Source organism: Glycine max, chromosome 15, assembly GCF_000004515.6.
Source record: "Glycine max cultivar Williams 82 chromosome 15, Glycine_max_v4.0, whole genome shotgun sequence".
In the NCBI taxonomy this organism is placed as follows: Eukaryota; Viridiplantae; Streptophyta; class Magnoliopsida; order Fabales; family Fabaceae; genus Glycine; species Glycine max.
This window is the reverse complement of record NC_038251.2, coordinates 43,409,769-43,426,183: the sequence shown is the minus strand read 5'-3', so window position 1 is coordinate 43,426,183 and position 16,415 is coordinate 43,409,769. Positions and strand designations below refer to the sequence as shown.

The window sequence follows — 16,415 nt, the reverse complement described above, 5'->3', positions numbered from 1 at the left end:
TATATTAATTGTGAATGTATGTGTATGAAGGTTTTGATGATGCAAAGACAGAAGCAACACAAGTTTACTTCAAGTGCAAATCAAGATCAAGAAAACAAAGATAAAGAGAAAATATAAGCCTTAATCTATTTTTGTTAAAATAACCTCTTAATGATTGAAAAGGTTTGGCCTGAAAACATAATTTTTAAATTGATTATAAATTTTTTAAAAAATATTTTAACATTTCTGAAAAAGGCATTTTTCCACTGGTAATTGATTATCAAGCATTGTAATTGATTACCAGAAACCAAAATTATCTTAAAAGCTTTTTCAGAGAGTTTGAAATTTGAATTTTGAAAACTATAATCGATTACAACTTGGCTGTAATTGATTACTAGTAACGAAACTACAAAAATTCAAATTGAAAAGTCATGACTCCTCATTACATAACTGTGTAATCGATTACTATCGAGGAAATCTTAAAAATTGCTCTGAAAAGTCACATCCCTTCATAAGTTTTTGAAAAGCCACCAATGGCCTATAAATATGTGACTTATCTATGAAAATCTTTAGAGTTTTTCAGAACCTTATTGTGTTATTCTCTCAAAATAAAAATCATTGGCCAAAGACTTGCAAATCAATTAAGGATTCTTCCAAGATCTTCAACTTGTATCTTCTTTTCTAAAAGAGAGAAAAAAAATTGTACTTTCTAAAAGAAAATTGTTGTGATCAAAAGGTTGTTTGTCTCTTGACTTGTGAGTTTCCTGAACACAAGGGAAAGGGATCCTTTGGTTGTTCATAAATTTTAAAAGGATTTTACAAATTTAGTGGAAAATCTCAAGTGGGTTGTGATGTGTCATCATTTTCTCCTATTTCTTAACCCTTTTTGTCACCATTTTAATTACTGATTAGCCTTAATTGTCAAATTAATTATGCAGTTTTATCATTTGGGCCAACAAGACTAATTTAGTGTTTTTAATTTAATTTCAGAAGAATTATAAGCAATTGGCCTTGAATCCAGAATTGGGCTTGGACTTGAAGAGAGCAGACAATTTTATTTTATCAAATCTTATCTTATCCAAATTTTATCTCATCTAGATATTATTTCCTCCAATCTTATCTTATCTTATCTAGATTTTATTTCATCTAGATTTTATTTTATCAAATCTTATCTTATCTTATCAAGATTTTATTTTATTTATGGGCTTGGACTTAAAAACAGATTTGTAAGCTTTGGGGCTGAGAACCTATATAACAGCACCAAGGTTTTAGTTTTAAGAGTTTCTTTTCGTTTTGGGAAAATGAAGAATTTTAGATTTTGCAATTCCATTTTTACTGTTCATGCATACTATTCACGTAGCAATAAAATTCGTTTTCTGCTTCAATCTGCAATTTCATTTTCTACTGATTAATGGAAGGCTAAGTCTGCAGCGTTGTTTTCCCTTGAGGATCAAGCACAACTCTCTTTGAGGTTTATCATTACTATTGAATTCTGATCAGTTTTTCCTCTTCACCAATTACTCTGTATTTGTTGCTATTAATCCATGCAAGCTTAGTGCTTGATTAATTGTCTCTGCGCTTAATTCACGTTCATGCTTAATGACCAGTTTCGTTCATGATTAATTGGTGTATGTGTTGCTTAATCACATAATGACTGTCTTATGTTAAATTTCGCTTAGTAATTTAATTTAGGGTTGGATTAAGTGGTTGAACTAATTAAGGATAAATTCTCGTAACCTAGGATCAAGGGGAAACAACATGTTTTAATTCTGTTATTTTCTAATTCAAATTTTCTTGCTGTTTAATTTACAAAAACAAACAACCCCCCTAATTCGTTACTGTTTTATTACTATCTGTTATGAACGTTTGGTTGACTATTGCTCGTTGGGAGACGACCTAGGATCACTTCCTAGATATTTCATTTTTAATATTTATTTGATTCGGGTACAACCTCGATTAGGTTGCTTGAGGACTGGACATAGGCACAGGAAGTGGCCGAACCAGGATAAAACGAGTTTGCATTTCTCTCTTCCCTATCTTGGTTATTTTATCTCGCATATTTTTTTTATCTTGCATACTTGAAGAATTTGTTGATATAGTTTGCATCTTCATCTTCATCTTTAATATTCTTTACAGCTCGCCCCTACCTATAAATACAACCTTTTCTCTCTCCTTACGCAGAACCCTCTTCCTCCCTCTCTCCCTTACGGCGCCCTTCATCCCTAAATCTTCAAATCTTCATAACTTTATTTTCTTCTGATGAACAACATCAAAGGTACTACTCCTTATTTTCCAATCAAGTCATTCATGATTCCAAATATTTAGGTTTAGAGTTCTTTGAAGGAGAAACTTTTAATTGTTATCAGGTCTTTCAAAATTTTGAATTTATCGATTTTATGTCTCTCAAACTACCATTCTATCCTAAATTAGTTTGAGTCTTGTATAATAATTTGAAAATTAAGGATGGTGTAATCTTTTCTGAGGTGCATAAAATTGCCATTGTGGTTGATCAGTCTTTATTTTATTCATTGACAAAATTGAGTAGTCTAGGTGACGTAGCTCCTTGTGGAGCTTGTAGGCCTTGGATCTTGTTCATTAATGGAGTCCTTTGCTTCTTGAAGTTTAATGGCAGCGGAATGGAGATGGAAGAAAGATGATTGGAGACGCCACTTCAAGGAGAGGATGAGTCAAGAAGAAGCTCACCACCTTAGGAAGCCATGGATAAGAGCTTGAAGGTAGGAGAAGATGAGTGGAGGGAGAAGGAGAGAAAGAGCACGAAATTATGTCTCAAATGAGGTCTGAAATTTGAAGTGTAATTCTCAAATGATCAAAGTTGAAAAAATGCACACACATGGCCTCTATTTATAGCCTAAGTGTGTCACAGAAAATTGGAGGAAAATTTGAATTTCTATTCAAATTTCACTTGAATTTGAAATTTAATTTATGGAGCGAAATTTTGGAGCCAAAATTTCACTAATTATGATTAGTGAATTTTAGCTATGGTTCAGCTCACTAATCCAAGATCAATCCAAGATTCTCCACCAAGTGTGCTTAGGTGTCATGAGGCATGTAAAGCATGAAGGACATGCACAAAGTGTGACTATATGATGTGGCAATGGGGTCTAGCAAGCAAATACTCACCTTCCCCTCTAATATTTAATTGGATTGGGCTTCTCCCAATTCAATTAAATTTATTTCCCAACACACACATCAAATATTCACTTAATGCATGTGAAATTACAAAACTACCCCTAATACAAAAACTAGTCTAGGTGCCCAAAAATACAAGGGCTGAAAAATCCTACATATCTAGGGTACCCTACCTACATTGGAGCCCTAAATATACGGCCCAAAAATAATGAAATCTTAATCTAATATGTACAAATATAAGTGGGCTCATACTTAGCCCATGGGCCCGAAATCTACCCTAAGGCTCATGAGAACCCTAGGGCCTTGTCTTGCATCTCCAGCCCAATATTCTTGTAGTCTTCTATCCAATGCCCTTGGGGAGTAGGATTGCATCACCAAGTTTACCTTTTGAGGGCATATTGGATGATGGCAGGAAGCATGTTTATTCAAATTGCCCGCAAAATAGTTTGCAATGAAAATGTTGATATGACAGGCAAATTGCTTGCTGGTTCATTCTCTTTTAAATGTCGTATCATGCACTATATTCTGTGTCGTATTTTTCTTCCTCGTTCAACAAATCTTGCTTAGGCCTCTGAGGAGGATTTAATTCTATTGCGGGCCCTTCAAATCGGTCGTTAAATTGACTGGGCCTATTTTGTTTAGTACAGTATGCATAAGGCATTACAAGCGAATGCGCCTCATCCATATCCCCAACTTGTCACTCTCTTTCTACAACATTTTAATGTCCCTCTAGATGATGAACCATTTGTCAAATTCAAACATTCTTTTGCTATTGATGTTGCTATTGTTGCCTCCTTTGGGTACCAAAAGGATATGGATGGCCAATGGGTGTGGAAACAAGACCTTCCACCTCTGATTCCTGATGAACGAACACCCTCCCCACCGCCACAAAGGGATTCCTCATCTTCACTGTTGAATGATGTTCTCACTGAACTTAGGGATCTTCAGGCCATTGTAGGTGATCGTTTTGATGCTATGGATTCACGAATCACACGTCTTGAGGATGATATGAAGTCGATGCTTTGATCCTCCGGTGGATCCATAGCATATTTTTTAGTCCTACTTTATCTAGTATTATATGTCTTTAATTTTCTTGATATTCCAAAATTTTTGCATTGTGCTTATTTCGGATTTGGTTCTTTATATTTTTGTTTTGGACTTGGTTGTTTTGTGAATGCTTTGGGCATTCCTATTACTGTTTAAGAATTGATGTGTTTCATAATTGGTTGATTCCTCTATGACTTCTTGGTTTTTCCTCTGTGACTTCTTGCTTATTTCTGTCCTTGTGTGGGCTCATTTTGCTTCTTCTATTTTTTCCTCCTGGGTATGTGAATGCTTGTTTCTATTATGATGTTATCGTCTTTTTGATGTTGCCAAAGGGGGAGAAAATCATGTAAGGTACAAGGTATATTTTTCTGCAAACCTTTCTAAAAATATTTTCTGCTAAGTAATGATTGCAAAATTAAGGGGGAGTGATCGTCTCGCAAAAGAAATATTTTCTTAAAAGATTTCATATGGTTGTCATCATCAAAAGGGGGGAGAATGTGAATGTATGTGTATGAAGTTTTTGATGATGCCAAGACAAAAGCAACACAAGTTTACTTCAAGATCAAGAAAACAAAGATCAAGAGAAAAGATAAGGCTTAGTCTATTTTTGTTAAAAGAATCTCTTAATGATTGAAAAGGTTTGGCCTCAAAACATAATTTTTAAATTGATTATAAAAAGTTTTAAAATATTTTAACATTTATGAAAAAAGATTTTTTCCACTGGTAATTGATTACCAGGCATTCTAATCGATTACCAGAAACCAAAATTATCTTAAAAGCTTTTTCAGAGAGTTTGAAATGTGAATTTTGAAAACTATAATCGATTACAACTTGTCTGTAATATACCAGTAAAGGAACTATAAAAATTCAAATTGAAAAGTCATGACTCCTCATTACATAACTGGGTATTCGATTACCAAAGAGTTGTAATCGATTACCAGTGAGCAAATTTAAAAAATTGCTCTGAAAAGTCACATCCCTTCATAAGTTTTTGAAAAGGCACTAAGGGCATATAAATATGTGACTTATCTACGAAAATATTTAGAGTTTTTCAGAACCTTATTGTCTTATTCTCTCAAAAACAAATCATTGGCCAAACACTCTCAAATCAATTAAGGTTTCTTCTAAGATCTTCAACTTGTATCTTTTTCTCTAAAAGAGAGAAAAACTTTTGTACTTTCTAAAAGAAAACTATTGTGATTAAGAGGTTGTTTGTCTCTTGAATTATGAGTTTCTTGAACACAAGGGAAAGGGATCCCTTAGTTTTTCAAAAATTGTTAAAGGATTTTACAAAGTTAGTGAAAAATCTCAAGTGGATTGCTTGAGGATTGGATATAGGCATAGGAAGTGGCCAAACTAGGATAAAATGAATTTGTACTTTTCTCTTCCCTATCTTGGTTATTTTTTCTCGCATATTTTTATCTTGCATACTTGAATAATTTTGTTGATATAGTTTGCATCTTCATCTTCATCTTCAATATTCTTAACATATAGATTTAAAAAGGGAATTAGAATTCAATTAATAAATAAATTTTTAAACTTAATTCACCCCCTCCCCCTGTTTTAGGTTATTGAGGCTACTTGTCCAACATTAATGGTGGTATATGTGGGAAAGAATATTGAAATGCTTTTATTAAAATAACGTACGTTGATAAATATTTTTTAAAAGTATATGATTGAATATTCAATTTTTTATGTATATAAAAATAATAGCAACAGAGTAACGGTTGAGAAAAGTCGTCTCCTTGAATAAATTTGATATATGGAGAAATTAGAATTTGAATCATGACTAAAAGACAATCCAAATTTTTTATTGATACGACAACTAATGTTGTCCTTTGTTAATCGTTATTTACGACTAACTTTTGTATTGAATAGCTACATGAAATTAGCCTCTTTCCCCCAATTTATGGTTCTTTTTGTAGGAATTGTACATATTTTTATGTTTAGTTTAATTTTATACCGTAGATACTCTCATTTTGTGATTTAATGTTGAAAACACTTCAGTTTCAGGCTAAAAGAAGAGAAGATCAAGCAGCTAGTGTCTCGCTAAGCGAGGCATATGCGCTTAGCGAGTGACATCCGCTAAGCGAGACACTTAGCTCGCTTAGCGTGTTGGGAAACCCTAGAAGAGGATCAGTCAGAGATGTGCTCGCTCAGCGCGCCGCAAGCTCACCCAGCGAGTCATTTGTCTCTTCTCGCGCTTAGTGTGCCCAGCTCGCTAAGCCAAAATTCACTTACTCGAGCTTAGCGAGCCAATCTCGCTAAGCGAGCCTTTAGAATTTGAAATGTCAAGGAGTCTTTAAAACACTGAAGTTGGTGGAAACTAAGAGAAGAGTCGAAAAACAGAGACAAGGGAGAAGCTAGAGCGACAGAAACAAGCCTCCAAGAGAGTTTAGATTAGAGGAGTGAGATTAGGGTTCTAGAGGTTGGAGGAGACATCCTCAACCATTTTTAGCCATTTTCTTCCCTCAAAATCTATCCTTTGTGTTGAAAGTTCATTACTTGTAATGGAAGGTTAAACCTCTTGTTAGGGAGTTCTGCTGAACCTTTGATGTAAAACTCTCTTACTATCTATTTGTTGTTTTTATGTGTTCATTGCTTATATCTATGCATATTTTTTCATGCTTGTGGCTTGATCACCAATTTGTATGTGTAGTTAGTATTTTTAGTACTGGGAAGTGCTTTAAAACCTTAGAACATGATAGAGCAAGCTAGAAAACTATATGTCTAGGAATGGAGTGCAACGATCTAATCCTTATTATGCTGTAATCGTAATGCAACTCTTTTAGACTAAGTTTGTTGAGGGATCAAGGACGAGGTTTAAATAGAGTTAGGCCCATTGACTCAAGGGATCTTGATTTGGGTAATTACTCAGCATAAGAACACTAGGATAACATTAAATAGAGAAAAATATTTAACAACATCAAAGGAAATTCAGTAGAACGACCCAACGTGCTTTTTACTTGACTGTTTTTACTTCTCAACCTCTAGATATTTTAATTTTTGTTTAACTAGATTTTCATAAAATACAATCTAACTCATCATTTACTTGCTTTACGTAAATATTTGCTCATTGAACATATATTTTCTGAGTGAAACAAGTTCCCGGTGGATACGCTACTTGATTCTTACCATTTTATACTACTTGTGCGACTCAGTACACTTGCTGATTAGCATCACAGAATATTAGCGAACAAGTGTTTGCTGCGAACAAGTTTTTGGCGCCGTTGCCGGGGAATTTCTTTCTACTTAGATAGTATAGTTCAGTTTGTAGACATTTATTCGTTATTCTTTGATTGATCTTGTGAATAGTTAGTTAGAATTTACTTTCTCTTGATTTGGTTAACTGCTGTTCTGTTTAGTGCTTCTTGTATGCGAGGTAACTCTTCAACAAGTAATTTAGTTCCATTAGATTTGGAAATAGAAGCCACTTGTAGGAGAAACAACACAGAGAGAAGGAGAAAAATTTTGTAGGAAAGGACATCACAACCAAGTTTAGAGGAAGCTCAATCATCTGAGTCATCTTCAGCATTCCCAGAGTTAAGAGAATTCAAAGTAGGTGCATCCGAAGCTCATATCATGGCTGAAGATCAACCACAGAGGGTAACTCTTGAAGATTATTCTAGCTCGACCATGCCGCAATTCTTCACAAGCATTACGCGGCCAGAAGTTCAGGCTCACAACATCACATATCCTCATTCCTTGATTCAGCTGATTCAAGGAAATCTGTTTCATGGATTGACAAATGAAGACCCTTACGCATACTTGGCTACTTATTGAAGACTCCTGAAGAAGCTATGGAGCTCATTGAAAATATGGCTACTAGTGATCATGCTATTTTTTGTGATCGGACTAATATACCCACAAAAGAAGCTTGTTAGAGCTTTCTTCACAAGATGCACTATTGGCGCCGAACAAGCTGCTAGCTAAGTAGCTTGAGACATTGACAGAGACACTTATTAAGCTGCCAACTCAATTACAAGTGGCTCAACCTTCACATTCAGCAGTTATGCAGGTTGGAGGTTGTAGCATATGTGAAGGAACACATGAATCTAGTTGTTGTATACCTTTGATGATGCTGCAAAAGAAGTGAATTATATAGGCAATTAGCATCGACCAGGATTTAATGCAGGAGGATTTTCAGGAGTAAATAGGCATTTTAGTCCCTGACTTTGTAGCCCTTTTGCATATTAGTCCCTAGCTTATTGAAATGTTAAAAATAGTCCCTATCTTTGCATAAGTTTTGCAAAATAGTCCTTCTGTTAAATTTTACAGTAACGCTGTTAGTGAGGTGCATTGTTGGTAATTTTAGTGCCATGTGGACTATCCAACGTGGCACTAAAGGATGACGGGGCACCAAAAGGTCAAACCTCAGTAATGCCAAACCTCTCTCTCCCAACATGACTCTCTTCCCTCAGCAATGCCAAACCTCTCTCTCCTCATCCCACAACCAGCTCCCTCCCAACCCAACCCCTCTCCAGCTCCTCCAATCCGCCATCGCCCTCTTCTCCGACAACCTCACCTCCGTGCAGTCCATGGCGAAGTGCATCCTCGACTCCTCCCCTGACACCCGCAATCGCACTGTTGCCGCCACCACCTGCATCGAAACGTTAGCCAGCTCCCAGCACCGCATTTCCCTCTCCATCGATGTGCTCCCACGCAGCAAAACCAAAGACGTGCAGGCGTGGCTCAGCGCCGCCTTCGGATACCTCTCCGACTGCCATAGTAGCCTCGAGAAGGTCAACGACACCAAAAAGGTTGATTTGTAAAATTATTTATATTATGATTATGGTTATAAGAATATAATGAACATAAACGTATCTAAATCAAAACACTCTATTCTGTTAAAGGAAAATATTGAACCTTTATTCTCCCCTAACTATCTAATCTACTTTATATATATTAGGTTCGACGTTATGGTGGAAAGAATCATAAAGCAACGTGAAAAGGAAAGAAGGAAAAACAAAGAAACGGACACAACACGTCAGTTTAAGGACATGCTTGATGTTTTATTGGACATGCACGAAGATAAGAATGCTGAAATCAAATTAGACAAAAAAAACATTAAGGGGTGGCTTGATTTTGCTGTCCTGTCTTGAGAAATAAAAGGTGAGATAGTTGAGTGTCCATGATCTAGTTTAACCAATTTTCCCCCTTATGAAGCTGTTCTTCTAAACAACTTTTCCAAAGTTATTATTAGTAATTAAATTAAAGCTATAGTTTCTTCTATCCTTTTTGTTGTATATTATTATTCATCATGAGATTATATTTTCATTGGTTTTTCAATGTGTGACAATGGACCCATTCTAAGAAGACAAAAAGTAGAAAGTTTTTATAAAACAAGAAAATGTGTACTACATGGAAATACACAAGTCATTTAAATACTGTCTTTTTAAAGTTATTAGAAGTATTTAATAAGGTCTATTTAGTGCTTCTTAACATATGCCCATTTCCTTAAAACTGTATTTTCAATTACCTATAATATGCAACTTATCTTGCTGCATTTGGAAACTGCATGTGATTCAGCTGTCTTGAAACATCCCAAAAATGACATATATTTATATATGTGATAAATATCCATCGTTGAGATTTTGATAATTTCTCTACCTAAGGCTAATGAGAATGACTTATGCTTTCTAAAGTTGGTAGTTTCAAGAATTCCTTTCTTGTCCCCCCTTCTTGTTTCTTTTCTTTTGCTTTTTATGTTTCTTTGGGTGCATTGGTGCTGCTTGTTATTTTCTATATTGAAGATGCTAAGACAGTGTTGTTTATTTGATGCTTTGACTTTTTGGTGAGTGTTCTTAAACTGTAGCTTTTGTCGAATAGCATCAAACAAACACACCCCAAAACCATGTTTTTCTAGCTGTGTTTTTAAAACCTTACCGATGCAGGTGTAGCAGCATTGGAGCTATTCCTGGGATTTAATTTGAGAGAGAAAGAAAGAGAATCACAAGAGAGAGAATCACAAGAGAGGTTTGACATTTTGGTGCCCCGTCATCCTTTAGTGCCACGTTGGATAGTCCACGTGGCACTAAAATTGCCAACAATGCACCTCACTAATACCGTTACTTTAAAATTTAACGGAAGGATTATTTTGCAAAACTTATGCAAAGATAGGGACTATTTTTAACATTTCAATAGCTAGGGACTAATATGTAAAAGGGCTACAAAGTCAAGGACTCAAATGCCTATTTACTCAAATTTTCAGGCTATCAGTAAGGTTCCAATTTTAATCAGAATCAAAGGCAATGAAGGTCTCATCCTGGAAACCAATTCAACAAAGACCAAGGAGGACCATCCAACAGGCCTCAAAACCAAGGGCCTAGCCTTTATGAGAGGACAACCAAGCTGGAGGAGACTTTGACTCAGTTTATGCAAGTTTCAATGTCAAATCACAAGAGCACAGAGTCAGATATAAAGAACCTGGAGATTCAAGTAGGACAACTAGCTAAGCAGATAGCTGAAAATTCTTCTGGAAGTTTCGGAGCTAATATTGAGAAAAATCCCAAGGAAGAATGCAAAGTTGTCATAACTAGAATCAAGAGGGAAATCATAGTAGAAGATGAAGGGAGGAATAATGATGAGCAAGAGTTAGTAGCTGAAGAAGAAAAAGAAAAAGAAGAAGATCATGTGAGGGAGAAAAAAATAAATGATGAAGAGGAAGAAGAAAAAAATGAAAAAAAGAGAGAAAAAGAGAAAGAGAAGAAGACAAAGAGTGAGTGGGCCAGAGAAAAGAAGAAGGAGGCTGTCTTATGTTCAGGGAAGGAAGCACCATATCCTTTGGTGCCATCCAAGAAAGACATGGAACGAAACTTTGCTTGTTTCCTTGACATCTTCAAGAAATTGGAGATAACTATCCCTTTTGGAGAAGCCTTGCAACAAATGTCACTCTACTCTAAGTTTCTGAAAGATTTGCTGACCAAGAAGGGCAAATATATCCACAGTGATAATATTGTGGTGGAGGGAAACTGTTGTGCTGTTATTCAAAGAATCCTTCCACCTAAATACAAGGATCTAGGGAGTGTCACCATCCCTTGCTCTATTGGTTCAGTGTCTGTTGGGAAAGCTCTCATTAAATTGGGGGCCAACATAAGTTTAATGCCTCTCTCCATGTGCAGAAGAATTGGAGAGCTGGATATTATGCCAACAAGAATGACATTGCAGCTAGTAGATCGATCTATCACAAGGCCTTATGGCGTGGTTAAAGATGTTTTGCTTAAGGTGCGACAATTCACCTTCCCTGTAGACTTCGTGATCATGGACATTGAAGAGCATGCTGAAATCCCACTAATTTTGGGTCGTCCTTTCATGCTAACCGCCAATTGTGTGGTGGATATGGGGAAAGGTAATTTGGAAATGAGCGTGATGATCAGAAAAATACATTTAATCTATTTGAAGCCATGAAGCACCCAAGTGACCACAAGGCCTGCTTTAAAGTAGAAAAGGTGGAACATGAGATAGACATGGTAGCTAGGGCAATGGTACTGTAGTCCCCACTTGCTAAAGCACTGACTAATACTATGGAGTGTCTGACAACGGAGGAAGAGAAAGAAGTACAGAATTGTTTAGAGGAATTAGAAGGTGTAGAAGAAAATCCTTCTGGAAAAATGGTTTTTGAAGAATTGAAGAAGGACATCCCAAGGGAAAAGGCTAAAGTGGAGCTGAAAACCCTTCCAGAACATTTGAAGTATGTGTTTTTAGGAGAAAATGAAGCCAATCTGGTTATCATCAGCAATTCTCTAAGAAAAGAAGAGGAATCTCAACGAGTGAAAGTTTTGAAGAAACACAAAGCAGTTATTGGATGGCATATTTCTGACTTGAAAGGGATCAGCCCTTCTTACTGTATGCATAAGATCAACATGGAAGCTGACTATAAACCGGTAAGACAGCCACAAAGAAGATTGAATCCTGTTATGAAGGAAGAAGTGCGAAAGGAAGTGCTCAAATTGCTAGAAGCAGGCCTCATTTATCCCATTTCAGATAGTGCTTGGGTTAGTCCCGTGCAGGTGGTTCCGAAGAAAAGACGCATTACAGTAATCAGGAATGAGAAGAATTATTTAATTCCCACAAGAACTGTCACTGGCTAAAGGATGTGTATTGACTATAGAAAGTTGAATGACGCCACCAGAAAAGATCACTACCCACTTCCTTTCATGGATCAAATGCTTGAAAGGCTAGCAGGACAATCATTCTATTACTTTTTAGATGGATATTCTGGCTATAATTAGATTGTTGTGGATCCAAATGACCAAGAAAAGACAGCATTCACCTGTTCTTTTGGCGTGTTTGCCTATAGGCGTATGCCATTCGGTCTTTGCAATGCTCCCACAACTTTTTAGAGGTGTATGACGTCAATTTTTGCTGACATGGTGGAGAAATGTATCGAAGTGTTTATGGATGACTTCTCCATCTTTGGCTCATCTTTTAATTGTTGTCTAGCAAATCTAGAGCGAGTGTTTCAATGGTGTGAAGAGACAAACTTGGTGCTTTATTGGGAAAAATGTCATTTTATGGGGCAAGAAGGGATTGTTTTGGGCCACAAAATCTCTGTGAATGGGATTGAAGTAGACAAAGCTAAGATTGATGTGATCGAGAAGCTACCTGCTCCTGTAAATGTCAAGGGAGTAAGAAGCTTTCTAGGGCATGCTGGGTTCTATAGGTGGTTTATAAAAGACTTTTCAAAGATTTCCAAACCACTTAGTAATTTGCTCAACAAGGACGCTATGTTTTTGTTTGATGAAGACTGCTTGAAAGCATTCAACACTCTCAAGACTTGTCTAGTGTCTGCTCCCGTCATTACAACACCAAATTGGGGTCAAGAATTTGAGCTAATGTGCGATGCAAGTGATTATGCTGTAGGTGCTGTGTTGGGCCAGAGGAAAGGCAAAGTCTTCCATGCTATTTACTATGCCAACAAAGTTCTAAATGATCCTCAGATCAATTATGCTACTACAGAGAAGGAAATGCTTGCAATTGTTTATGCATTGGAAAAATTTAGGTCATACTTGGTGGGATCAAAAGTTATTGTCTATACTGATCATGCAGCCGTCAAGTATTTACTGAATAAAGCTAACTCCAAACCTCGATTAATCAGGTGGATCTTGTTACTTCAGGAGTTTAATCTAGTTATCCAAGACAAGAAAGGATCTGAAAATCTGGTAGTTGACCACTTGTCAAGACTAGTCAATGAAGAGGTGGCTTTGAAAGAGGTAGAAATAAGAGATGAATTCCCTGATGAATCGCTGTTCGTGGTAAATGAAAGGCCATGGTTCGTTGATTTAGCTAACTTGAAAGCAGTTGGAATCATCCCTAAAGATTTGACTTGGCATCAAAGGAAGAAATTCTTGTATGATGCTCGATTTTATGTATGGGATGATCCACACTTATTCAAGATTGGTGCTGATAACTTTTTGAGAAGGTGTGTAACAAAGGAGGAAGCCAAGAGCATATTATGGCATTGTCATAACTCACCATGTGGAGGACATTACAGTGGAGACAAAACAACAGCCAAAGTCCTACAATCAGGATTCTTTTGGCCAATACTCTTCAAAGATGCTCATGAACATGCCACTCAATGTGATCAATGTCAAAGAATGGGAGGAATCTCTAGGAGAAATGAAATGCCCTTGTAGAACATAATGGAAGTAGAAATCTTTGACTGTTGGGGAATTGACTTTGTAGGTCCTCTTCCCCCATCCTTTGGAAATGAATATATCCTTGTAGCTATGGATTATGTCTCCAAGTGGGTTGAAGCAGTGGCAGCTCCGAGGAATGATGCTAATACTATAGTGAAGTTTTTGAAGAAGAATATTTTTGCTTGCTTTGGGGTGCGGGATGCCTAGAGTCCTAATAAGTGATGGGGGCTCTCATTTTTTGCAATAGCCAACTACAGAAGGTGCTTGGCCACTATCATGTCACACATAAAGTAGCCTCACCTTATCACCCATAAACAAATGGCCAAGCTGAAGTTTCCAACAGGGAATTGAAGAAAATCTTGGAGAAAATTGTAGCTTCCACTCGAAAGGACTGGTCAAGCAAGTTGGAAGATGGACTACGGGCTTACAAAATTTCATTCAAGACACCTATAGGCCTATCTCTGTTCCAAATGGTTTACGACAAATCATGTCACTTACCTATAGGAATGGAACACAAGGCATACTGGGCTTTGAAATTTCTTAATTTTGATGAGGCTTTATCAGGGGAAAAGAGAAAGTTACAACTCATAGAGCTAGAGGAAATGAGATTGAATGCATGAGTCTTCAAGGTTGTACAAAGAAAAAGTGAAGGCCTATCATGACAAGAAGCTGCTCATGAAGGACTTTAGGCCAGGACAACGAGTGTTGTTGTTCAATTCAAGATTGAAGTTGTTTCCAGGAAAGCTAAAGTCTAAATGGTCTGGACCTTTCACCATTAAAGAAGTCAAACCATATGGAGCAGTAGAATTATTCGACTCTCATTCAGAAACTCCAGACAAAACATGGATAGTAAATGGTCAGAGGTTGAAGCTGTACCATGGTGGGAACATTGAGAGGCTGGCCATCATTATGCAATTACAAGACCCTTGAGGTAATATGCGTCAAGCTAGTGACGTTAAAGAAGCGCTTACTGGGAGGCAACCCAACTCTTTTTCTCTTTATTTTCTTAATCATCGCATATAGTTAGATTTCAACTTGTTTGTGATTGCTAGAGTAAGTCATCAACATGTTTTGTATGATACAAGGGGTTGTTTATGCTTCTTTGAAGCTATGGATGAGAAAGAACTTGGAAAAAATTTTCAGTCATCCACTTGCTCAGCGCCCCCTGTGCGCTAAGCAAATCATCCTTCACGCGTTGAGCGAGTCATCACTCATGCTATGCGCATCAACCCCTACCCATTGGCAGAAAAGGTCTCGCTAAAGCGAGACAGTTGCGCTAAGCCCAAAAACCTCTCTGGAATTGCATTTATTGGAATTGGGCTAAGCGAGTCATCTCGCTAAGCGCATTTATGCGCTAAGCGCGCAAACATCTTTGCCTGGACCCCTATGTCAATTGGGCCCAGCGGGTCATGCCCGCTAAACCCAAATCCCTCTCTGCAATGGCATTACGTTAAGCGAGACCATCTCGCTAAGCACGCCCCCACTACTGCATCTTGAGGCATTTAATTTGCTAAGCCGGCCACATCCCGCTTAGTGAAAGTTGCAGACCAATCAGAGCTGCAGAACTCGCTAAGCGCGCATTTGTGTGCTAAGGCCAAATCCTTCTTGTGTTTTCTAATTCTCGAATTGGGCTAAGCGAGCCTGTCCCACTAATCGCGTAAATTTAAAATCTGAAAATTCAAACGTCACTGAGTTCTCGCTTAGTGAGTCACCCATGCTAAGCGAGGCAGTCAAAACTACCAAAAATAAGACATAACTGCCTTAGGCTTTGTGCATTCTATAACATTCCTTCCTCCCCTACATTGGCATTTACTTGCTTCTGCACTGTGCTCACCTTGCTTCCTTGCTTCTTTTGCCTTCATCTTCACTCACTAACTTCTGCAATCCAAGTAAGTACTTCTGTTTACCTTTTAATTTCTGTTTTTGAACCCTAGAGTATGAGACAATTTATCTTCTCTGTGAATTGTTGATTGTGCGTTTTTGTTGATGTTTATTGGTTAGTTGTTAGATAACATGTTGTTAGGGGTTTCATTTCACGTATAATGTATGTTTATTTCATGCATTTTGATTAGATTCTTAGGTCTGTTAGTAGTTAGTTAGTAAGGGCTTCGAAGCCTCATTATTTTTTGGAAATTTCGATGTACTCGCTAAGCGAGCTCATCAATTTGGGATGAATTTCAGGGTTTTCTGATGAACTCGCTAAGCCAACCCTGCCCCATTAAGCCTGTTCATCATTTCTGTTGAATTTATGCTTTTCTGTATGAACTCGCTAAGCCACTGCACTTGGGCTTAGTGAGTGTTTAAATTTCAAGTTTTAATTTCTGAGTTAGTATAAACTCGCTAAGCTGGCATGCTGCACTTAGCGAGTTAGTTTAGTTAGGTCAGAGGCTGTGAGGCTTTTGGTATTTTGATGGCGGCTAAGCGAGTCAGTCTCGCTAAGCCACCATGCCTCTATTGTTTGAATAAGCTTGGGCTAAGCGAGTCAGTCTCGCTGAGCCCAAGGCAATTTAGTTGTTCTGAATTTTGTTCATGCACTGAGCGAGTCATGCTCGCTAAGCGCAATTTCTTCTATGTTTTAGAATAAGGCTTAGCGAGCCTCCT

At 37.2% G+C, this 16,415-nt stretch overlaps 2 protein-coding genes across 2 annotated transcripts; both read left to right on the top strand.

The window, feature by feature from the left end:
* The first annotated feature begins 10,980 nt into the window (after window positions 1-10,980).
* On the top strand, window positions 10,981-11,583 carry LOC102667342 (uncharacterized). Its single transcript, XM_006598517.1, has one exon. The coding sequence runs from the start codon at window positions 10,981-10,983 to the stop codon at window positions 11,581-11,583; it is 603 nt and encodes a 200-aa protein (XP_006598580.1).
* A 2,843-nt stretch (window positions 11,584-14,426) lies between these two features.
* LOC102666961 (uncharacterized) lies at window positions 14,427-14,744 on the top strand. The gene has a single exon (XM_006598515.1). The coding sequence runs from the start codon at window positions 14,427-14,429 to the stop codon at window positions 14,742-14,744; it is 318 nt and encodes a 105-aa protein (XP_006598578.1).
* Window positions 14,745-16,415: the final 1,671 nt, after the last annotated feature.

Excerpts from the sequence above, each read along its gene's own strand:
- LOC102667342 (XM_006598517.1), top strand. The coding sequence starts at position 10,981 with ATGGAACGAAACTTTGCTTGTTTCCTTGACATCTTCAAGAAATTGGAG.
- LOC102666961 (XM_006598515.1), top strand. The coding sequence starts at position 14,427 with ATGCATGAGTCTTCAAGGTTGTACAAAGAAAAAGTGAAGGCCTATCAT.